Source organism: Taudactylus pleione, unplaced genomic scaffold (genome assembly GCF_031769625.1).
Source record: "Taudactylus pleione unplaced genomic scaffold, aTauple2 ptg000378l, whole genome shotgun sequence".
NCBI classification, from domain to species: Eukaryota; Metazoa; Chordata; class Amphibia; order Anura; family Myobatrachidae; genus Taudactylus; species Taudactylus pleione.
In genome coordinates this window covers 2705613-2729527 of record NW_028284779.1, presented here as the reverse complement: position 1 = coordinate 2729527, position 23915 = coordinate 2705613, and the positions used below count along the sequence as shown (strand labels likewise).

Here is a 23915-nt window from a genome sequence, read left to right as displayed (position 1 = left end):
CCTAATTTGAAGAAACTGCCTGGTGACATTGCTGTGCATGCACTGGGCTCTTGGAAGCTGACATGTTATTTATTTGGGTTACTGCCTGTATGTCGCTTAGTGACTTTCTATGCATTGAAGCTTGTGTGAGGTCATTGTAATGAATAATGATTTTATTCATTGTTATATATCTCAGGTTTCTACATGTTCATTGAGGCATCCAAACCACGCCGGCTGGGTGACAAGGCGAGGCTCATCAGTCCCATGTACAATATAACAACCAAGTTTCCGTCCCGCAAAGTATCGTACTGCGTCTCCTTCTACTATCATATGTACGGGAGGCATATAGGTGAGTGCAGCTCTTGTATGTGCAGTAAGCGTCTGTCACCTATAGGAGGCAGTCTGTCCTAACTGCTGGCTTCTCCATGCTGCTGGGCATTCATTATACAAAGTAGGGAACCTTCCCTTAAACTCGTAACTACCTCAGTCCCTATAGCAGTAGATTGAACCAGGCTCATGACTTTTCCCATTAAGTGAATTAGGATCAGAGGGCGTGATTCAGAGGTGAGCGCATGTTTTAAATCTGAGCGTGCGTCCCGATGGTTACCGCTAGGGGGGAGCAGAACGGAATTGCTGGAGACCCATGCAGTTCCAAAAGGCGGTCCCTGAGGGATCAGCGAGCATGTAGGGGTGTGCCGATGTAAGGGTCTGCGTCGCAGGATGCAGTTGTGTTGGTACTGGCGGCTATGTACCGTCGGACATTCTGCACAACCACAGGGTTGCTCTAATGTTTGATGGCTCTGCCAATGTCCGCTCGATGGTGCCACTATTTGCGCACCGCAGATGGTCAGTGTCTCCGTAGACAGCCCATCAGCTGGCGCATTAGCAGAAATTCGCAGTAGCGGCTGCAAAACTCATTAGCGTCCCCCTCTGAAACAGGCCCAGAGTTCTAAACCATGAGCTATTGTATGATATTAACCTTTGACTCTTAATATTACTTCTTAAGGATCAGTATGAAAACCACCCATAATCAATACGTTATAAAAATATGTTTTAAACTTTGTAAATTCGGAATCTCAATGTGACGACTTTCTGCATCTGCAGAATTTTTCCATTAAGATTTGTTATACAATTTAGATTCATGGATATTTGACAGCCGTAAAATGTATCCTCGGATTTGCCATCACGTCCTTCTACAGGGTGCTCAGTAATACAGCTTCCGGGATTTCACCTCACTATGTCATCGCAATGTCCTAAAGGCTGACCGCAATCTCATTCTGCTGTTGGTTTTCATTTGGTCTATGCGGTGAAATCAGTTCTTCAATTTGATTAAACCCTGCATGTGTGTTTTTTGAGAGTACTCATCTCGTCTAAATATTATCCCGAGTTCTAGGGACATTGTAATGTCCTTACACCGAAGAGAGTTGTCTCCAACCCCCGAGATCATTAAAAAAAAGATCATCCCTGATGGGATGCGGTCATAATACCGACAGTCTGGACCCCGGCGCTGGAATCCCGACACCTGTCAATCCCGGCACCAGCATCCCGATGGTGAGTACTGGGGTTAAGGGGAGGGTTAGGATTAAAGGTTAGGGTTAGGCACTAGGGGGAGGGTTAGGCAATAATGGGGAGGGTTAGGTTTAAGGTGCAGGGGGGCGGTTAAGGATAGGCACTGGGGGGAGGGGGCAGGTTTAGGCATCGGGGAGGGAGGGGTAAGGAGAGGGTGAGGGTTAGGACACTGACCAACAGGTGTCGGTATCCTAACCCTTATGGGATGCCTGCGTTCGGATTCTGAACATTGGCATCCCATGCCCAACCCTCTCTAATTCGTGATCTTATAGCCAGCTGGTCACTGACCTCAAACATCTTCATCTGCCCCCCTCAAGGTAGGTGGAGGTAGAAGCCCTCATAAATTGGAGCCAAGTAGCCCCCATGACCATGCCTCTGATATGGGACTAACATTCACCATCAAACAGGAAACAATGTGTTCTTCTTCTTGTGATGTGATCATTTGGATATGTCATTGCTGATCACTGGCAGTTTACACTGATGTGCTTTTACTTTCAACGCCAAATCTGACACTTTATTGTAGTCATTTGTATTGTGAGGAAATTTGCAGTGAATGTTAATATTTTTAAGAATAATATTTTCATTGTGTAATATGTGTGCTACGGTGCTTCTGGATATCCACCACTGCAGAGTTCAGTTTCTCATTTGCATTTTGACATATTCACTAAAAGCTGCTATAGATATTGATTCCAATTAATTTTACACTGGTTCTCCTGCGTTGGTAATCATCATTATATTCCTGTGGTCCTAAAATCAGAATTTATATTCTGAGTGAATGAAATATGTAATTATATAACATGGAGAAATCAGACAGTTATGAATGTGACAGTGAGACAGAGAGCCAAGGGGCAAGATTTAGGCCCTGGATGTATATTATGGGAAATTGTGATCACACTGTCTCTGCTGTAACAGCAACTAAAAGAAAGCCTGTGATGGGTTTACAATGTAGGCTGCTTCCTACTGGTTACTAAAACAGCAATACAAAGGGAGGTGAAATACTGGCCGCTATGTGGACATGGGGCCTTTGCAAAATGTGACCCTGTAGGGGGTTATGCATAGTTGAAAGCAAGCCTTTGGAGAGAGTATCTTGCATGTCTTCATTCAGCACATTGCCCCGAGAACCAAGCACACTCAGCTTCACCAGCCGAATGCATCTCCACTAAAGGGCCGGATTCAATTAGATGCAAAAAGTCGTGACCGACGTAAAGCATTCGCCGAAATGATGTTTTATACCACATTCCCGCGTATCGCCCTATTCAATTCCAGGATGCTTTTGCATGTGCGGAAAAGTGCATAGGCAAAAACAGGCGAAAAAATTTCTCCACCAAGAGGCAGGAGAAAAGTTGTGCAAAATCCCTATTTTTGACCAAAAATGTGGGTGATTTGGTTCAGAACCCTTTGTACACCCCCCACTTCCCAATGAATAATTATGCAAAAAAAAAAAAAAAATATATATATATATATATATATATATATATATATCTTAATTCCCCCTAAAAAAAGGCATGTCATTTTTGGGTTGAAAATGTTACAAGTGAGTATAAAGTACTGGGTCTTGTATGTTGGGGTGCTGTATGGATGGGACGGGCATTTTAGGATTGAGGCAGGCAGGAGCAGGTTTTTTTGGGTTTTTTAAAAGGCATTTTAGAGATCCAAATATATACTAGTACCCATTTACATGTACCCCCAATTTACCTAGAGCAATTATTTTTCACAAAAGAAAATGCTTTAGAACATTTTCCCACACTTATGCAAATATTCATATAATAACACTTTGACTGAATTTAAGAACCCTAAATATTTTTATTAGGGCTATTTATACACTTCTATATTGATTTCCAGGGTCAGTTTGGCTTTTTAAGGGGTACAGACTGATTTCCTCCAAATAAGCTGTCCTTTTCACTAGTTTCGCCATTCGCTGCATTCGCACATATGCGTTTTCACCTGTTTTGGAATTGAATAGGGCGAAAAGCGGGAGCGCGCATTGTGAAAGTACGCAAAAACTTCACGAGCAAACAGGCAAATGAGGCGTAAAGATTGCATCTGCGAATGCTTTTCGCCAGCCGCAACCTTTCGCCTCTAATTTAATTCGGCCCTTACAGCTATGGCCAAAGGTTTTGAGAATGACACAAGTATTGGTTTTCATAAAGTCTGCTGCTTCAGTGTTTTTAGACCTTTTTGTCAGATGTTACTATGGTATACTGAAGTAAACTTACAAGCATTTCTTAAGTGTCTTGGGGGTCTATTTACTAAGCAGTGTTAGGAGACAAAGTGAAAGGAGATGAGGTACCAGCCAATCGCCTCCCAACTGTCATTTTTCAAACACAGCCTGTGACATGGCAGTTAGGAGCTGATTGGCTGGTACCTCATCTCATTTCACTTTGTCTTCTAACACTGCTTAGTAAATAGACCCTAAAGGCTTTTATTGACAATTACATTAAGTTTATGCAAGGAGTCAATATTTGCAGTGTTGACCCTTCTTTTTCAAGACCTCTGCAATTCGCCCTGGCATGCTGTCAATCAACTTCTGGGCCACATACTGACTGATGGCCGCCCATTCTTGTCTAATCAATGCTTGGAGTTTGTCAGAATTTGTGGATTTTTGTTTGTCCACCCGTCTTTTGAGGATTGACCACAAGTTCTCAATGGGATTAAGGTCTGGGGAGTTTCCTGGCCATGGACTCAAAATTTAGATGGTTTGTTCCCCGAGCCACTTAAATCACTTTTGCCTTATGGCAAGGTGCTCCATCATGCTGGAAAAGGCATTGTTCATCACCAAACTGTTCTTGGATGGTAGGGAGAAGTTGCTCTTAGGATGTTTTGGTACCATTCTTTATTCATGGCTGTGTTCTTAGGCAAAATTGTGAGTGAGCCCACTCCCTTGGCTGAGAAGCAACCCCACACATGAATGGTCTCAGGATGCTTTACTGTTGGCATGACATAGGACTGATGGTAGCGCTCACCTTTCCTTCTCCTGACAAGCTTTTTTTCAGATGCTCCAAACAATCTGAAAGAGGATTCATCAGAGAAAATAACTTTACCCCAGTCCTCAGCAGTCCAATCCCTGTATCTTTTGCAGAATATCAATCTGTCCCTGATGTTTTTCCTGGAGAGAAGTGGCTTCTTTGCTGCCCTTCTTGACATCAAGCCATCCTCTAAAAGTCTTTGCCTCACTGTGCGTGAAGATGCACTCACACTTGCTTGCTTCCATTGCTGAGCAAGCACTGCATCGGTGGTGCCCCGATCCCGCAGCTGAATCAACTTTTGGAGACGGTCCTGGCGCTTGCTGGACATTCTTGAGCGCCCTGAAGCCTTCTTCACAACTATTGAACCTCTCTCCTTGAAGTTCTTGATGATCCGATAAATGGTTGATTTTGGTGCAATCTTACTAGCAGCTAACCATGGTTAACAGAGAAAGTTCAATGATTTCAAGCTCCACCCTCCTTACAAAAGCTTCTAGTCTGTTATTCTAACTCAATCCGCTTGACAAAGTGATCTCCAGCCTTGTCCTCGTCAACAGTCACCTGTGTTAACTAGAGAATCACTGACATGATGTCAGCTGGTGCTTTTGTGGCAGGGCTGAAATGTAGTGGTAATGTTGTTTTTGGGATTAAGGGCCTGATTCAGAGCTGGACGCTATTTGCGCTCACTCGTTCAGAAAAAGGGGCCGGATATTTAAATAGAGCGCTCGCTCTTTGCGGTCTGTTGACGCCTCTATGTCTGAACGAGCGAATGAAACATGCGCTCGCTATTTTTTTTTAAAAACGCCCCCTGGCCGCTCGCATCATACGTCATTTCCGCTATTTATTAGATTAATCGAGTACATCGAAAGGCGTCTGAACTGCTCGCAGTGCTTGTGGTAGCATTTTCCTACCGCAATCATGCGAGCAGTTCAGGCTAAAAGACAACCAAGTGACGTGGTCGATGACGCTGCTTTGTTAATTATGCACACCCTTAGAACGCCCGTTTTGACCGTTTGGCACGCCTGCGTTCGGATCTCCACTCCCCGTTTTCCCCGTTTTCAAGCACCTTCCCCTGTTACCACTCACAAACGCCTCATCCTGTCACTCAAATTAGCAGGCATTCGCTATTTTGCGAGCACACAATTTCCGACTGCAATGACTGGTTCGCGCATGCGTATTACAACCCATACGCATGCGCAGTTGTGCGAACATCGCTCGGAGCGAACGAGCGGCCACTTACGAGCGGCTCTGAATCAGGCCCTAAGTTCATTGTCATGGCAAATAGGGACTTTGCAATTACAGTAATTGCAATTCATCAGATCACTTTTCATGGCATTCTGGAGTAAATGCAAATTGCCATCATAAAAACTGAAGCAGCAGACTTTGTGAAAACCAATACTTGTGTCATTCTCAAAACTTTTGGTCATGGCTGTAGACTGAAAGGGTGTAACTGGGCTGTTCTCACATAGATTCAGTGAGCAATTATGGCCAACTTGTGTTCGAGCTGCATCAGCCCCAATGTTGGCAGGTTTGCTCTTAAGACATGCCCTAAGTGAAATGGATTCTGTTGAAAGGTTTGTTCTGCAGGCATGTGTCCCAGATTATATAGTTCCTGTTGGTAGATTTGCCATCCTAATATGCATCAATGGTTAATTGGGTTATGTTGAAAAGTTTGCTATACAAATATATGTACTGGGTGAAACGCGTTGTGCTAGTAGGCTGGCAACCATTGAAGTAACCTGGGTGAAGTACAGTAGGTGCTGTCAGAATTTTTGCTCTCTAGACTTGTTCAGGGGAAATGGTTCCTGTTGGAAGGATGGCTATTCAGATTTGTGTAAAATGGGTCCTAATGAGAAGTTTGTGATCCAGTGAAATTGTTGCTGTGTGAAGGTTTATTACCTTAACATGTGTCTGTCGTGAATGACTCTTTTGGGAGGTTTACTATTCAGTTATGTGTCTTGTGTGAAATGGGTTCTGTTGGCCGGTGTCCTCTCCAGTCTGCCCTGGCCTCTGACTGAATACAGATAGGGAGGTATACTAAGCCTGGGGGAGATATACTAAGCCCGGGAGAGAGGCTCTCTCCAAGGCTGAGTACATCTCCCCCTTTGTATGCTGTCTCTCTATTCAACATAAGTGTGTCAGGTGAAGTGGTTCCTCTTGTGAGGTTTGCTCTTTGGATGTATGCCCTGGGTGAAATGGTTCCTGTATGGTATGGAGATGAGACTTTCCAGTACATGACTGGGGAACTGATAAAATATTCAATTTGCTCATTTTTCCTGTGTGTGTTTTTTGCTTTTCTGCTTTTGTTGTTCCTAAACAATTCTATGCTCTATAATGACGGTTCCTAGGGAATAAATATTCACAACAAACTGTTTTCATGGATGATTAAAGATATTAGCATTTAATCATCTGGGCAGCTGCTAAGTGCTTTGCATACTTAACAGTTATACGACTAATTGTATTATTGTGAGTGGCTGTGTGAGCTGGAATATATAAAATGAATACTGTACCTTATAGGGAACTAGGCTGGTGCTTAACCCTTACCCTCCCCTCATCATAATTAGCCATAACTATATCTTTCTGGTAAAAAAAAAAATACCCCAAACAGTTTAACTATGTGTCTGCGACAAGAAGGAGACAGCGGATTGGGGACCCCCCTGCTAGAGTAAAAACCAGCCCCAAGCTACCTGGTCTGGGGCTGCTACTCTTATTGTGAAATGGCTACAAAAATAGCCCATTCCCAAAGGGGCTATCAGATTGTGTGTGGGGTGGGGGTAATTTACCAGATTGAGCTTTGCATACATTCATCTCTGCCTCAGAGCCTTTGCTTCAGTCATTTACCTAAACCTTTAGCCATAAGACGAGTCAATTATTTTTGCTGTGAGATACCAGGTCAAACCTTTCTCCTCTGACCCACCCTGACCTATCACGTTAGTTACAGATACAGAGTAAAAAAAAAAAAATGTTTTTGTTTTTTTTAGTGATATGATTTCCCTGCAGCAGATCCATGGCTCTGGTCATTTTTTGATGGCTCCTTTTCTCTAGAGAACGTGGGTCTTCTGTGCATGAGTGACAGGTTTCCACCTATTACTGTAATTTCCTGTCCTTTCACTTTCTCATGGGGGGAAAACAGATTTCGTGTGTGCCCACTGAGATGCAATATTATCTCTCAGGCAGACCAACATGGGCATGTTTATAATGGGTACTAGGTGTGCTGTGCACACAGCCCCTGGGTCTAGGGGGGGCTCACAACGCAAACCCTCCACCCATAGCATCAGGGGCGTTTTAAGAGAGTGGGCACGTGTGCAGCCTCCGTTTGGGCCCCCTCCTCTCTGTCAGCAGCTCACCTCAGCACACTAACGCTGTAGATTCAGGCTTCCTGCGAGAATCTACTGCGCATGCGCCGAGTCTCCGGGAAAATGGCACCCGCACCTACTTTCCCAGGGACATCTTTTCTGCGCATCCGCAGATCACTGGGAAAATGGCCGCTGCTGCGGAGCAGCACTTCGGGATCGACGGCGAGGTAAGTATAATTAACTATGGGTGCAGGGTGTGCGGTGTGGGCAGGGGCAGATTGGGAAATGAAAGTGGCCCTGGAAAAAAACGTGAAAAAAAGGCGCGCGCCGAAAAAGTGGGTGTGGCCTTGTGGAAAGGGGTGTGGCCTAATGCGAAACACCATACCTGCAAGCCACTCCCCCTGTTTCAGTCATAGTCATACTGGGGGCATGCCTACCGCTCCAGGAGCTGATAGCCATGCCCACAGTCCCTCTCTCCAGTGAATAAGCACAGCGAGCATGTGAATGAGCATTTTCTTACCTATATGATTACTCTGCAACGGGGAATCTCTGAAGAAATTGATCCTCCCTGGACAGGCAGTGTCTTGAGTTGGTATTTGCTATTCACGCACGAGATCCCATGGTCTGGAAGCCGCCTGTATGTGTCCCAATAAAACCAATGTCATTATCATGCAACAGAGGTTCAACCAGATAATAAATGTGGGTTTCCCATATCAAACAATTTTATATTAATAAAATATATTTGCTCCTTTGGTACCATTTGCATCAGTAATATGGTTTCATTAGAATTGTTATCTTACTGAAGATGACTGTGCCCCAGTGTTTCTTCTAATAGTATCAGCGTTCCTACCGTCCTATATGTGTGTCTCCGGCACCACCGTCTTGGTGTGTCTCCAACCTATCCCCTCTCGTGTGTTTCTTCAGCGCTATCTCCCTGCGCCTCTCCAGTGCCACCCCCAATTCTCTCCGGCACCATCCACCCACAGTGCCATCCTCCTGCGTCTCCCGAGCGTCATCCTCCTGCGTCTCCTCAGTGGCGTCCTCCTGCCCTAGCACAGAATAGCCCTTCTTTCTCACACACAGATCATCTCCCCTTAGCACAGAATACCCCCCTCCCCACAGACAGATCAACCCCCCCGTCCCCACAGACAGATCATCATTTCCCCCACCCTTAGTATAGCAGACCCCCCCTCCCCCAGACAGATCATCTCCCCCACCCCTAATATAGCAGACCCCCATCCCCATACAGATCATCATCTCCCCCGCCCTTAGTATAGCAGACCCCCCTCCCCAGACAGATCATCTCCCCCACCCCTAGTGTAGCAGACCCCCATCCCCAGACAGATCATCATCTCCCCCGCCCTTAGTATAGCAGACCCCCCGTCCCCCAGACAGATCATCTTCCCCACCCCTAAGGTAGCAGACCCCCATCCCCAGACAGATCATCATCTCTCCAGCCCTTAGTATAGTAGACCCCCCCTCCCCCAGACAGATCATCATCTCCCCCACCCCTAGTATAGCAGACCCCCTTCTCACAGACAGATCATCTCCCCCGCCCTTAGTATAGCAGACCCCCCCCTTCCCCAGATAGATCATCATCTCCCCCACCCCTAGGATAGCAGACCCCCCTTCCCAGACAGATCATCTCCCCCACCCCTAGTATAGCAGACCCCCCTTCCCAGACAGATCATCTCCCCCGCCCTTAGTATAGCAGACCTCCCCTCCCCCAGACAGATCATCATCTCCCCCACCCATAGTATAGCAGAGCACCCCCTCCCCACAGACAGATCATCTCCCCCGCCCCTAATATAGCAGACCCCCCCTCCCCCAGACAGATCATCTCCCCCGCCCCTAATATATCAGACCCCCCTCCCCCACAGACAGATCATCATCTCTCCAGCACCACCCCTAGTATATCAGACCCCCCCTCCCCCAACAGACAGATCACCACCCCCTAGACTGCAGCCAGACCCGATTGTCTCCTCTCCACTCTGCCCCCTCCCCAGGCTGTGATATGAAACTTAAACATGACACTTCACAGCCTGGGGAGGGGAGAGTGGAGAGGATGTGATCAGGCTGAAAGACTGCTCTGACCGGCCGGCGGCCCCCCATCCCCGCCGCAACTTACCCTCACCGCGGCCACGCTGTCACCCGCGGTCCAGCGCCACTTCACCTCACTCCGACTGTACGCTGGGTGGAGCCTTGATAGGATGCTGGCCGCTGGCCTCTCTTCTCGCGAGAGAGGCTAAGGCACGGCCAGGCAGTACTGATAGGCAGCCAGGCTGCTTGTGTAAAACACACAGGAGCCGGCTGGGTGACGCGAATCGGGGGGCGGGGCCTCAAATAACAAGCGGCCCCACAACCAATCGGCCCACCGGGATTTTCCCCGCAAAAAGTAATGCCCAATCCGCCCCTGGGTGTGGGCCCCCCTAGACCCAGGAGCCCGTGTGCACCGCATACCTTGCACCCGTTATAAAGACGCCTATGCACAGCATATACTTACCTTTCTGCTGCATCTTCCTGGAGATTTGCACATGCGCAGCAGCATATGCCGCGAGCCGACAAGCCACAGGCCCCCTCCTCTTTGAAACTGCCCCTGCATAACTTGGGTAATTGTATTGCTACATATAGCTCACTGCCAGTACTGAGGGAACTAGGGAATAAACCCTGTCATTAGGGTGTCAGGCCCTGATTCAGAGCCAGACGCTCTGACAGAGCGCTTGCTCTGAATCAGGGCCGTCCCTCCTTCATTTTGGAGCGGCCTCCTGGCCGCTCGCATAGCTGTGGGTGACCACCCACAGCTATAGCGAGCGGACAAAATGATGGTCGCGATGGTCAAGACCATCGGGCTTGCGACGAGAGCCTGCGGTAGGGTCTCGCTTCCGCAAGCCCAGGAGTGCTTTTGGCTCTATCGGAGCCAAAAGCACTCCCACTGACATCACTAGTGATGTCAGTGGGGCCGGCCCCAGACGGTAGGCGTTCCCATAGGAATGCCTCCGTCTGGGCAGCCACGCCCCTGGCACGCCCACCAAAGGGGGCGTGCTGTCAATCACCATCGACAGCACGCCCCCTCTGGTGTGAGACCCATAATGACGGCTTGGCCGTCGTTATTCAGGTCTCGCGCATGCGCACGACGGAGCAGCCTCCGTCGTGCGCATGCGCACTAGGGCAAAATCGACCCGCTTGCGAGCGCTCAGCGATCGCGAGCAGGTCTGAATCAGGCCCTCTGTTTCTTAACTGATAACTTATTACACTCACATGTTACATAATACATCACTATATGGTTTTATAATTTGCTTTTAATGTCCAAATAAAAGTTAAATACTGCTCGTTTGAGTTCCCCCATTATTGGAATACTAATCTTTTCCTTGCTCCAGTCATAATGAAATCCAGAACCAGGTTGGTCAGAAGACAAGCCCTGTGCTGCAGGTCAGTGAAGCAGATTGGGACCTCTAGGACGACGGGCAATCAGCTTGATGGTTGGGGCGACGAATTCCCTTCATCCCGGACCAAGCGAGATTGCCCGTACACACTGTGTTATCCCACAAATGACAGAACAATATCTTGTCCCATCCGTCAGTGAACTGCACCACATCGTACATGATGTCTTTTGATTGGCCGCACAGCACGGCCCCACTGTGTGGTAATGCAGAGGTGGACCCTGCTGTGTCCGCCCTTGCGTCTGTTGCTCGAGTCGTGGCTGAGATAATATGCAAATGTAAGTGTTAGCCCCTCCCCTGGTGTAGCAGCCTGCATCTTACTGAGCAAGCTGTGACACGCTCACTTTCATTATCCCTCCACGCAGCCTGGTACACCGCCTGTGATTTTTTTTTTTAGGTGCCACCATCGGCGCACCATCGACACATGCACCTGCCCTATCACAGGAACAGTTTCATTGTCTGAACATAGGGCCTGATTCAGAGCCGCTCGTAAGCGGCCGCTCGTTCGCTCTGAGTGATGTTTGCCCAACTGCGCATGCGTACGGATCGTAATACACATGCGCGAACCAGTCAGTGCGGCCGAAAATCGTTTGTTCGCTAAATAGCGAATGCCTGCTATTTTGAGTGACAGAATAAGGCGTATGTGGGTGGTAACAGGGGAAGGTGCTTGAAAACGGGGAGTGGAGATCCGAACGCAGGCGTGCTTAAAGGTCAAAACAGGCGTTTTAAGGGTGTGCATAATTAATACAGCAGCGTCATTGACCACGTCACTGGGTTATTTTATAGCCAGAACTGCTCGCAAGATTGTGGTAGCAAAAACCAACCACAAGAATAGCGAGCAGTTCATATACGCTGGTCGATGTACTCGATTAATCTAATAAATAGCGGACATGACGTAAGATGCGAGCGGCCAGGGGGCGTATTTTTTCAAAAAACGACCGCAAGTTTTGTTGGCTCATTCAGACATAGAGGCGTGAACAGACCGCAAAGAGCGAACGGTTCATTTGAATAGCCACCCCTATTTTCTGAATGAGCGAGCGCAAATAGCGTCTGGCTCTGAATCAGGCCCTTAGTCCCTGTGGCTGCATCTGTGCGTCTGAGAACGCAGCCGCTTCCACTGACACACCCAGGAGACTGACTTTTTTGCATTCACTTCAGACCACCTCCCAATCACCACCCATCTCTTTGCAGCCCCATGTCTGTCCCGAATGCAACTCCATATTTGTGCCTACACATGCGCCTTAGGAGTTTCAGTACCTCGCGCGCATGTGCAGTTTCAAATATTCTCTCAACTACTTGAACACAGCTTTACCTTGGAATTTCATGCACGTCTAAATCAGTTCCAGTGTGCGTTTTGAAGTTAGTCATTGAAGTTATAAAATGGCGTCCACATGGAAAAACGTTCATACTACTGTGGAGTGTCACCATTTAAGTTCTAAAGTCTAATGTCGGTCTTCTCTATTTTAGTTCACAGTTTTTAGTCTAAATAATGTTCAAGAAATTCTTGCAAGTTTTCAACTTCAGAGACGACTAGATGATCTGGTTCGGGAAACACTTTTGGTAAAAATTCCCACGCCTCTAAGCTCTAACTCATCCTTGTCGCCAGATGGGTCCAGGGATTTGTATTCTCAGTGATGGCATTAGATTTGCTGCGGTTATGTAATACATTAACCATGGCCAAACGAGTAAAAGTTTAGTTGAAGAAAGTAAAACTTATAATGGGACAATTTGACATTGTGATTGTGATGTTAATATATTTTGCCAATATTCACATTTTGTTGACCGCAAACTGGCAAACTGGTACAGCGAAATGGACGCGTCCTACAATGTATGGAACGTGTACGCAAATTGCTGTACTATATTTGTGCAAAACAAAACAAAAAACTGCGCCGTCCTCCAACAGACTGTCAGTCGGACAGTTAATCTACACCTGCATTCTTCACCATACATAACAGTGTGACCGCCATGTAAAATCTAATCAATAAATTGACCCCAGAATACAGAAGCTTATAGTAGTATCATGGAGAACAATATACAACATGTATCAGAGGGCCTGCAACTTCAGACATACTGAGCATTAAGCAGGACACCTTGCCTGGAGAGCTTCCATTCAGTAAGTGGAGATATCATTTGGCAGCGAGCAGTCCGTGAGCCGATTCCTCCTCTGACAGAAACAGTTAATAGTCCATGTGGCACGGTCTCTATTACCCCATGTGACTCCACGTCTTGTGCATCTTCCAGCAAGCACTCTAGTAAGTAAGGATGACTGCCCATTTAGCTAATGTGTCACAGCATCTGTGTTGCTATCCGGGGGGACATTGTGCACGGCAGCCCTACCAAGTTTTCAAGCATTTTAGAAAGACGCAGTTTTGCATCAGCTGGAGAGAACCTCGCCAAGGGGGACAGAGTAATCCAGATAAGGAGGGAGCCGAAGGCCGTGCATATTAATATACCAAGACGCAGATACAGTATGTAACACAAGGAGCTGGAGACTGACATATAGAGATACATGTTAAACAGTATTAGAGCCATCGCAGCAGCATAAATATCCTTCCATACCCTGTGTGCTCATCGTATCTAGGGGTTTACCCAAAAGGCCTGGTTATTCTCAGGTGTACATTTGTGCATTGTCTGGTGGCCATACAAGTAACAGAACTTGGAATCTACATAATAAGTTCTACTTGCAGTCCCCTAACTATTTAACTTTGGGGAATGGTTCACATTATGACATTGGGACCCCATGCTGTCTGTTGTAGTGCGACCAGCCCAGTTGGTCAAGGCCAGGTGCTAGTCGCTGTGTTTGCAAGGTCCACTGCACCCGGGCCCTGATTCAGAGCCGGATGCTCTGACAGAGCGCTCGCTCTGAATCAGAGCGTTTTTTGTTTATGAAGCGGCCTCCTGGCCGCTCGCATTGTTGTGGGTTGCCACCCACAGCTAATGCGAGCAGCCAGGATGATGGTCGCGATGGTCAAGACCATCGCGATCATCAGGCTTGCGACGAGACCCTTGTGGTAGGGTCTCGTGGCCGCAAGCCCCAGAGAGCTTTCGGCTCAAACAGAGCCGAAAGCTCTCCCACTGACATCACTTGTGACATCACTTGTGATGTCAGTGGGGAAGCCCCCAGACGGTAAGTGTTCCCATGGGAATGCCTCCATCTGGGCAGCCACCCCCCCGACCCGCCCACCAAAGGGGGCGTGCTGTCACTCAACATCGACAGCACGCCCCCTTTGGTGCGAGACCCACAGCGACGGGTTGCCCGTCGTTATACGGGTCTCGCGCATGCGCACGACGGAGCCGACTCCATCGTGCGCATGCACTCTAGGCCACCATCGACCCGGTTGCGAGTGCTCAGCGCTTGCGACCGGGTCTGAATCAGGCCCTCGGTTTGTCCAGTTGATAGCGATGAATGGTGAGTGTGACTGCATCATATTGTAAATTTCAGTTTTATGTATTAAAATACACATACATAAGAGGACAACTTTGCTGTCTGAATTGTACATGTAACTTGCATTCAACCCTAAGCATTTGACTCACAACACTTATTTCTAGGGTTGACCGTCGATGGTTCTGCCATCGATGGTTGATGGATTTAAACCAAAAATTAGAAACCATTGATAATCGAGACATTGGTGGTTTAACTTCGCGTATGCACAGGCTGCAGCTGGAATTAGCCATAGGGACTAGGCCACTGATACACACCATCGGTGGCCTACCATCGATGATAAATCTAGTTACCATTGTCGTGAGTCCATCTATGGTTTCTAATCATCGATGATTGATGGCCAACCCTACTTATTTCTGCACAATCTACACAATCTGCCCTCATACACCTTGCCGCGTGACGCCTGGAGTGAGTGAGCTGCGCCGTGCAGTGTGGCATCTATTTTGCCAACAAATATGTCTTTGTCGCAGTCGGAAGTAACAATTCGCTGCACGAGACTGCCTTCGTTAATTTGATATGCGACACTTGTATATCTGCGTGAGACTGAGGCTGAATCTGTATACAAAGCACAACGGAACTTGGCGTGGAAAAAAGCCGCCACCGCTGAATCGTAGCACTTCAAATACAGATTCAGCTGCTCGGAGATATTGTATACGAGTGTCGCATATCATATTAATCGGTGCAGTCTCGTGAAGTGGTTTTATCACATCGCATTGTGACTAAGATGCAATTTCAGGGGAATAAGATGAGAATACGACGCTCACCGCAAGCCTAGTATTACGGGATCTGGCTGCAGCAATAGTGTATGAGGACACATCTTTAAATGAATTACGGACCTAAATTATCAGGACATGACAGAATTGTCCCCTATGACTGTTTGCTTTAATTGAAACTTAAAAGAACATATGGGAAGAAGTTTATGGCCTTGTACAATCTTCCGGTCACATAGGTGTCATTAACTTTCTCCTCCACGTGATGGGGCTTATTCACACTTCTCAAAGCAGTACCCTCAGATCTGGATTTAGATTGAGTTCTAGGGTGGCTGAATTTGTTGGTGGCTGGAACCGTGCACCTTGTTTACTAATCATAGGACATCTTACTTATGTGTCAGCAAAAAAAGCCATGGAAGTGGGGGAGATCCGTGAACATAATATGAAGGACGGGGTGTAGGGCTTCTATTCACAATAACTTGGTCATATATATCCGTCTTTTCACACTCAAACCATCTAGTATGAATACATCATACATGTCATATAATCCAGACACACGTTTCATGCACACGCTGTATGGCTGCTTTCCAGTGACTATGCAAACATGTAACAAGCACTGGCCCTGATTCAGAGCTGGACGCTCTGACAGTGCTCGCTCTGAATCAGGGCCGTCCCTGCTCCTTTTTGGAGCGGCCTCCTCCTCCATAACGAGCGGCCAAAATGATGGTCGCGATGGTCAAGACCATCGCGACCATCGGGCTTGCGATGAGACCCTGCGGTAGGGTCTCGCTGCCGCAAACCCAGGAGTGCTTTTGGCTCTATCAGAGCCAAAAGCACTCCCACTGACATCACTAGTGATGTCAGTGGGGCCAGACCCAGACGGTAGGCGTTCCCATGGGAACGCCTCTGTCTGGGCAGCCACGCCCCCGGCACGCCCATCAAAGGGGACGTGCTGTCAATCACCATCGACAGCACGCCCCCTTTGGTGCGAGACCCTTAACGATGGCTTGGCCGTCGTTATTCGGGTCTCGCGCATGCGCACGACGGAGGCACCATCGACCCGCTTGAGAGCGCTCGCGAGCGGGTCTGAATCAGGCCCACTGTTTGATGAATACCGCGTGTATAATGACATTATCAGCAGAGGATGTTGCAGAGCACTGAGATTCAGCCCATGAGCCAGTATTTCACTAAAAGCAGAATCACCCACTGTGTAGACTTATCCTAGGGATGGCCATCGACCATCGATGTTTCCCAAACATTAATGATTGCTGGCCGATGTCAGCTACTTTTGCCATCGATGGACGAGCAGGAGCCAATGTTTTTTTTTTTTTTAATCACAGGGCGGAGCTTAACTCCGCATGGTGGCCACTAAGCCCAGCCCCCATTTTTAATTGGCATGTGGCCCGGCATGCTTGCAGCAGAGGTGACCATCAAGGGGGTGCAAACCATCAGTGGTTCACCATACATGGTTTGTGTGCCATCGATGGTAATCACCGATGGCATCCATCGATGGCCATTCCTAACTTATCCTGGATGACAGGTCTACAAAGTTAGGGTCAGTTGGCTGGGGTGACGCCCTCACGGCTTATCAGCCATTGCATGGTGATGTAATGATGCCCCACCTGCCAATTCAAGTGATGCAAGTAATTTGGACCTGTTTACATGCCATCCAAACCCCAAGATTCGGTTTTTAAATCCGAGTTCGGAATTTACAGCAGAACCGGGCTGGGGCTCGTTTTTACTCAAAACCCCAAAAGTTATCCAAGCCGGGACTTGAGTCTACTCGGAACGCCAATGCTTGTGTGTGTTTGTTTTTCAGGAAAACAGAACCGCACATTTATTTATAATAGGCATTGGCGTATCTATAAAGGGTGCAGGGTGTGCGGTCCACATGGGCCTCTGGGTCCGGGGGGGCCTACACTGCACACCCTGCACCAATGTTTAATACTTACCTCTCCGGAGTCCCGTGTTGGCACTGCAGTTACAGCGTTAATCACTGGGAAAATGGCGCAGCTGCCATTCTCCTGGAATCTTGCGCACTAGAGGTGTCCCTGGTACCAGGGCACAGGTGCCATGTTAAAGGAGACCTGCAAATGCGCAGTAGAGGTGTTCCCGGAACCATGGCACGGGCGCTATGTTACCGGAGACCTACGCAAGCGCAGTAAAGTAACACACCACAATAAGGAGGGGGCCCACACGGAGTAGTCTGCACACGGGACCCCTCCTCTCTTAAACCGCCCCTAAAAATAGGGTCTATTTTCAATTTTATACTGAGATATAAAATGCATTATTAAGCATAAAATACTGTATTTGGTCAGCGACAAAAGTAAATACAAAGCATCAAGCACTTCTGGAACAGAGGGCCTGATTCAGAGACACTTCTAAGCGGCCGCTCATTCGCTCTGAGCGATGTTCGCACAACTGTGCATGCATATGGGTCATAATGCGCATGCGCAAACCAGTCATTGCGGTCGGAAATCGAGTGCTCGCAAAACAGCGAGGGACTGCTAATTTGATTGACAGAATGTACCGTTTGTGGGTGGTAACAGGGGAAAGTGCTTGAAAACGGGGGAGTGGAGATCCGAACGCAGGCGTGCCTAATGGTAAAAAGTGCATTTAATGGGAGTGCATAATTAGTAAGGGAGCGTCATCGACCACGTCAGTTGGTTGTCTTTTAGCCTGAACTGCTCGCAGTATTAGGGGAAAGAAAATCCTACCACAAGCACTGGGAGCAGTTCAGATGCCTTTCGATGTACCCGATTAATCAAATAAATACCGGAGATGACGTGTGATGCGAACGGCAAAGGGGCGTCTTTACAAAATAGCGCATTATTCGTTCGCTCGCTCATAGAGGCGTCAACAAACCGCAATGAGCGAGCGCACAGTTTAAATAGCCGGCCCCTTTTTTTGAACGACCGTCCGCAAATAGCGTCCGGGTCTGAATCAGGCCCAGAATCCCAAGTTTAAAGATTTTCTTCCAAGACAGCCTCTTTCAGAAATGGGATTGACCCTGTTGCATTTTGTATTTTTAGGTCTAGGGGGGTCATTCAGACCCACTCGCGAGCAGCAGTACGCTCGCAAGTGGGTCGATGTTCTCCACTGCGCATGCGCACGACGGAGGGAGCTCCGTCGTGCGCATGCGCGAGACCCGGCGAGCGGAGGACTTTCCATCGCTCCGGGTCTCACACCAAAGGGGGCGTGCTGTCGATGTTGATTGACAGCACGCCCCCTTTGGTGGGCGTGCCGGGGGCGTGCCTGCCAGACGGAGGCGTTCACATGGGTATACGAGGACGCTCCATTTTAATGGAGGAGGGCCCTGATTCAGAGCGAGCGCTCTGGTCAGAGCGTCCGGCTCTGAATCAGGGCCTAGGTTTGTTAGAGGGTGAGCCTTCTGCCTTGTCCTTTCTACAAGTCAGTTCGAACTGTAACCCACCAGCCACTATTTCCAAAGAGTAGACTTTGCAGCTGGTACTGCAGCAAGTAGAGAGCAAGCCTAAGATTGCAGTAATTAAACAAACAGCCAAATGAAACACTTAGGTGAGCCGAGATGTGTGGAAAAAAAAAATCTCTAACTGTTTCTAATTGGTTTCATTACATGTGTTCCTGGGGATGGACCCATTAAGCGAAATGAGACCGTTAGCTGTAACCTATCATAACTCGGCGGTAAATTACAGGCTGACAAATGACTGGTGAAGGTGGCAATTTAACACCATTACTGCTGGAAGGGAGAGCCACTTTTTCGATTTCAACGTTTGCAGCCAGTGAAAGCCTTTCAGAGGCTGCAGCCATGGGGTTAATTAATATTCCCCCTTATTAATAATAGCTCCTCCCCTCTGCATTACTCAGCAGCAACCTCCGCAGTCATTTATTGTACGTCTACACGCCTGGTCACATTTCATTAGGAGCGCCTTAAATAAGGAAAGCAATGCGCCAGTTCGCCCCCTGCTTCCTCGGCGCCTTGTGGAAAGTGATTGATTGCTCTCGCTGGCTGTGTTTTGCTATGGGGGTTTATTATTTCAGTTTACTTTTTCATACATAGATAAATATATTTTGTTTGTGTTTATGGTGAGTTATCCACTGTTTGACGTTATTAATCCTTTTCTGATTTTATTTGAGAAATGCAGCGAATCAGCGACTAACTTTGTGCAAACTTGTGTACGACTCTGCGGCCGAATGTGCAATAACTGAGGCTCACGCTTTTAGCACCCGTGCGCACTGAAATACAGATCGATACATCATTATACGCCACCATCGGAAAATTGCACCAGCCCCATGGCAGAAGTGTATCTGTCTGACCACAACCTCCTATGCCTGCGGCTGTGCGTCTGCGAACACAGTCGTTCACATTGACGCGACTCCCATAATACGCCCACTGAACGGACCATTTTTGCGTGCACTAGTAACCACCTCCCAGGAGCGCCCATAACTTTACTGCCAAACTTCTGATACTGCCTGCCCCAAACGCAACAGCACCATACTTACTCTCAGGGTACCACGTGCGCCGTAGGAGATTTCAGACTTTTTCACGCATGCGCAGTTGCAAATAATCGCTCAGCTATCATGTGTCCATCGGCATTGCGTGTGAATTGCCTGCGACTCAGAATCAGGCCCAGTATCGCAGGGGCGGCTGACTCAGGCAATTTATTTTGTTGACGTGCAGAAATAAGTGATTTATTCTATTGCTTCCGTAAGCGGCAATCAAAAAACTCCTACTTCTCCGTAAGTTTTATTGATAAAGAATATCCCTACTGTATATCCATGATTGCTCACTCTCCTCTGCCGAGCCAGGTAACTGCGCTCTGAGGTTCTTCATATGGCGAACGACATTTACCAACAACTTATTACTGAATTGCTAATAGTCTCTTCTGTCTTTAATAAACAGGATCAAATAAAGCAATTTGTTTTCTGATGGCGAATAGGTTAATTACACAGGTCTGCGAAATTTAAGGTATTGAATGATTTTTTAATAATACTTTAATATTCTTAATTATACTCCTGTGTACATCAAGAAATAGTATATTTCAAAAATTACCACATCACATTTACCTATAAGGGAGTTACATACATTTTTAAGAAAAAACAAGAAGTTTAATTGTTTTTTTTACATATTTATTGTGAAATACGAAGAAGTGTAGATGATATCACTGTGTTTTTGTAATAATTACATAATAAAATAACAATAAAATCAAACAATAATAGAAACAAAACCATAATTATTGAAAAAATCGTTAATACAGTATCTTGGTTTTTTTTGTCTTCAAACTTCGTTTTGTCGCTTTTCGCTTATAAGCCTTTTCTGTGTCATCTCTGTGTATCATCCAGCAGCAGTCAGCCATCATGCTGACGTCCCAACGACTCTGGTATCTTCTTTCTACTTCTTTAACGTCTTGGTGGAACCGTTCACCCTGTTCTTCACTGTAGTCTCCGAGATTATTTGGGAAATGCTCAATATGGGAATTCCAAAAATTTACTTTTAAACTCATATTGCAGCCAAGGTTTCTGTAACTGTTAAGCATTTCCCTGACAATTTCTTTGTAGTTTGGATCCTTGACATTGCCTAAAAATGTTGAAATCACTGTATGAGTGGTATGTACTGTATATGTACTGTGTGTGTGTAGTGTGTACTATGTGTGTGTGTATGTGGTGGTAGGCAGGGGTTAAAATGAGCCGACACAGGGCTAAACTGTGTCGCATCTGTTGTATTTGGTTCCACCTTCGCCAGCTCACCTTGTAGTTGTAATTGTTGCGTGTGTGCAATGTTCCTTTAGGGTTTAGGCCCATGTGGACCTTAATCTGGAACTGGGCGGGGGGATGTTTTATGACGAGAACTGATTTGCAATGTGCTATACTACCGACTGAATTCATTTAAGACAATGGCCCTCAATCAGACCCGCTCGCAAGCACTATGAGCTCGCAAGCGGGTCGATGGTGGGGCAATGCAAACGCGCAAGCCCCGTAGCGAGGGAGAAATTCGCTCACTCCAGGGCTCGCTACAAACGGGGCGTCTGTCAATGTTGATCGACAGCTCGCCCCGTTTTGTAGGTGGGGAGGGGGGGTGGCTGGACAAACGGATGCGTTCCTGAAGGAACACCTGCCGTTTGTGGGCGGCCCTACTGACATCACTCATGATGTCAGTAGTGAGCTTCCTGCTCTATTTCAGCAGGAAGATCACTGGGGCTTGCGGAAGACGAGACCCGACCATCACCTGGCCACTCGCAAAAGCTGTTGGTGGTCACCCACAGCTTAGCGAGCGGCCAGGAGGCCGGTATAAAAAAATAAAAACGGCCGCCCTCATTCAGTGCGAGCGCTTGCTTTTTGCGGTCCTATGTTTTATAATAAATGTAGGCAGAATACATTTATTACTTTAAGGAATATGAAAAAAATGACTTATTCATAAATACACGTTTTGCAGAAAAACGTGATGTGATATGCAGCATCGGGAGTCATTTTCATGTTAAGAAGCCAAAAATCCATAAGTATCACATAAACACAGGTCTGCAATGAAAAAGCTTTTTTATCTTCCGATGTCCGACACACGGGGACAATTCTTTTTCTTCTGCGCATGCATCTGTGCCACGCTGCGCACGTGTGTCCAGATAGCGTGCGCACAGAGCCGGAGCTGCGACCGACCGCAAGGTCTCAGAATTGGTTTGAAAATGTATTGGGCCATACACGGACGTAGAAACAGTGCTGCCATGGGGCTGCTGCAAGTTTTGATGGTGCGACCAACAGTGGCGTCTAAAGTCGTACCTAGTGGTAGTTCAGTGTCTATGGATGCTGACAGTTGGCGTCTCATTTGCACACACGGACGCCGCAGCTATAACGTGTTAAAGCATTTGCATAGAGTCGCAGATGGGCAACCCCCAAAAGACCCAGACACGGGCCCCGCTGCCATAATGTGTTAAACCGTTTTGTGTGTTTTTTAAGCTTTTTTTTCTGGTTTTGAACAACATTTTTGCTATTTTTAAGCATTAGATAGATAAGGGGGCCAGGCCCGGCATTGTGAAAAGGCCCAATCGGTTCAGGCCTTGTAGGGGTGTCAGTCTGTTCTATGTATCATTAAACTCTTGACTGAGGTCATGGAATGTTGTGCAATCACAAAGTGAGATCTGGCAGCACCAATCCAGATTTATATATAACTGTGAGAGTGGGCCGTAACTATGGTAGTGCGACCTGTGCCATGACACAGGGCACCGCAGGGCAGGGGGCGCTGTTTGGGCCTGTCAATTTTCCTGTTTATTGTCATTCTCTCTTGTAGCTTCCTCTTCTTTTATCCCCAGCATCTCCTGGCTGCCCCAGGAGTACCCTTGTCTCTTCCCTGGCCCTTCCCCATGAAGTCATGGCCCTTTTTCAGGTGCACTATTTTATTTTCCTATTTAAAAAATGAAGGGGGGGTGCCAATGCTCTTTCTGGCACAGGGCACCAAAAAGTCTAGTTATGGCTCTGCTGTGAGGACCAGAGAACTCGGAGTGTGCGCGGGAGGTTTGGAATGTGTCTGGTTCCGCTAGATCTTCTACAGCAGTGGACGAGTTAAACGCCAGATAGGTATTTCTATTCATGTACTGTATACCGGAGCTCAGCTGCGCAATCAGGACCCCCGAGAACGCTGGGAAATGTTACCTCTCTGAGATGAAAAGGTTGCTGTCGGCCCTTCAGAACGGACATTTAGTTCTCCGCTGGTTAGAAACAGCCAGTGAGAATCCCAGGGGAGAAATCTATGGAAGACTAGCAGGAATTCTCCAGCTTCAATAGCCTTTCCCTACAATAGAGATATCAGCGGGGAGGTCTCCTCGCTGCAGCTGTGTCTAGAGAGGAGGATACGTCCTGGCTTACAGCTTCTATATCATTGTACTATACGTCTCAGGTACAGCTCACACACTCTATAAGCACTGTGACATAGCTACAGTACGTAAAGACCCATTCCAGAACCTTGGAATGGGTTAATTTTCTATAGAGGCTTAGTACTGTACAGTACATGCGCTTTATTGTGTGTATGAGTTAGAGGGGTCTATTTACTAAGCAGTGTTAGGAGACAGAGTGTAAAGTGATAAGGTACCAGCCAATCAGCTCCTAACTGTCATTTTTCAAACACAGCCTGTGAGATGACAGTTGGGAGCTGATTGGCTGGAACCTTATCACTTTACACTCTGGACCTCATTCAGAGGCGGTCGCACGGGAGCGATAGGTCGCACCCAAAGTGATCGAGAATATGCAAAACAAGCGCTCAGTCGCAACGCACATCGTAAGCGCGGAAACACCCACAACAATGAAAGCACACCTCCTGTCTCTACGGCCTAATTCAGAGTCGGTCGCAGGCGGCAACCTACGTCAGCACGATTAACACCTGTTACATTGTTAATTGCCTACAAACATCGGTTGAGGCAGAAACCATCGCCAGCACTCGCAATGCTTAAGGTAGACCCTGGGCTACCCTTAGCTCTGCGAGCAGTAGCGTCGTTATTGCAACGAGATGACGTGTGTGATGACTCGCTCAGTAATATATGCACGCCCTTAAA

At 47.3% G+C, this 23915-nt stretch overlaps 1 protein-coding gene across 3 annotated transcripts in view; it reads left to right on the top strand.

Moving 5' to 3' along the window:
* MDGA1 (MAM domain containing glycosylphosphatidylinositol anchor 1) overlaps nt 1–23915 on the top strand; it is a 470589-nt gene that overhangs the window by 426152 nt on the left and 20522 nt on the right. For all 3 annotated transcript variants that reach the window (XM_088445362.1, XM_088445361.1, XM_088445359.1), the window contains one exon: nt 176–328. In XM_088445362.1, the coding sequence (XP_088301488.1) occupies nt 176–328 (153 nt within the window). The remainder of the gene's footprint in view (nt 1–175; nt 329–23915) is intronic.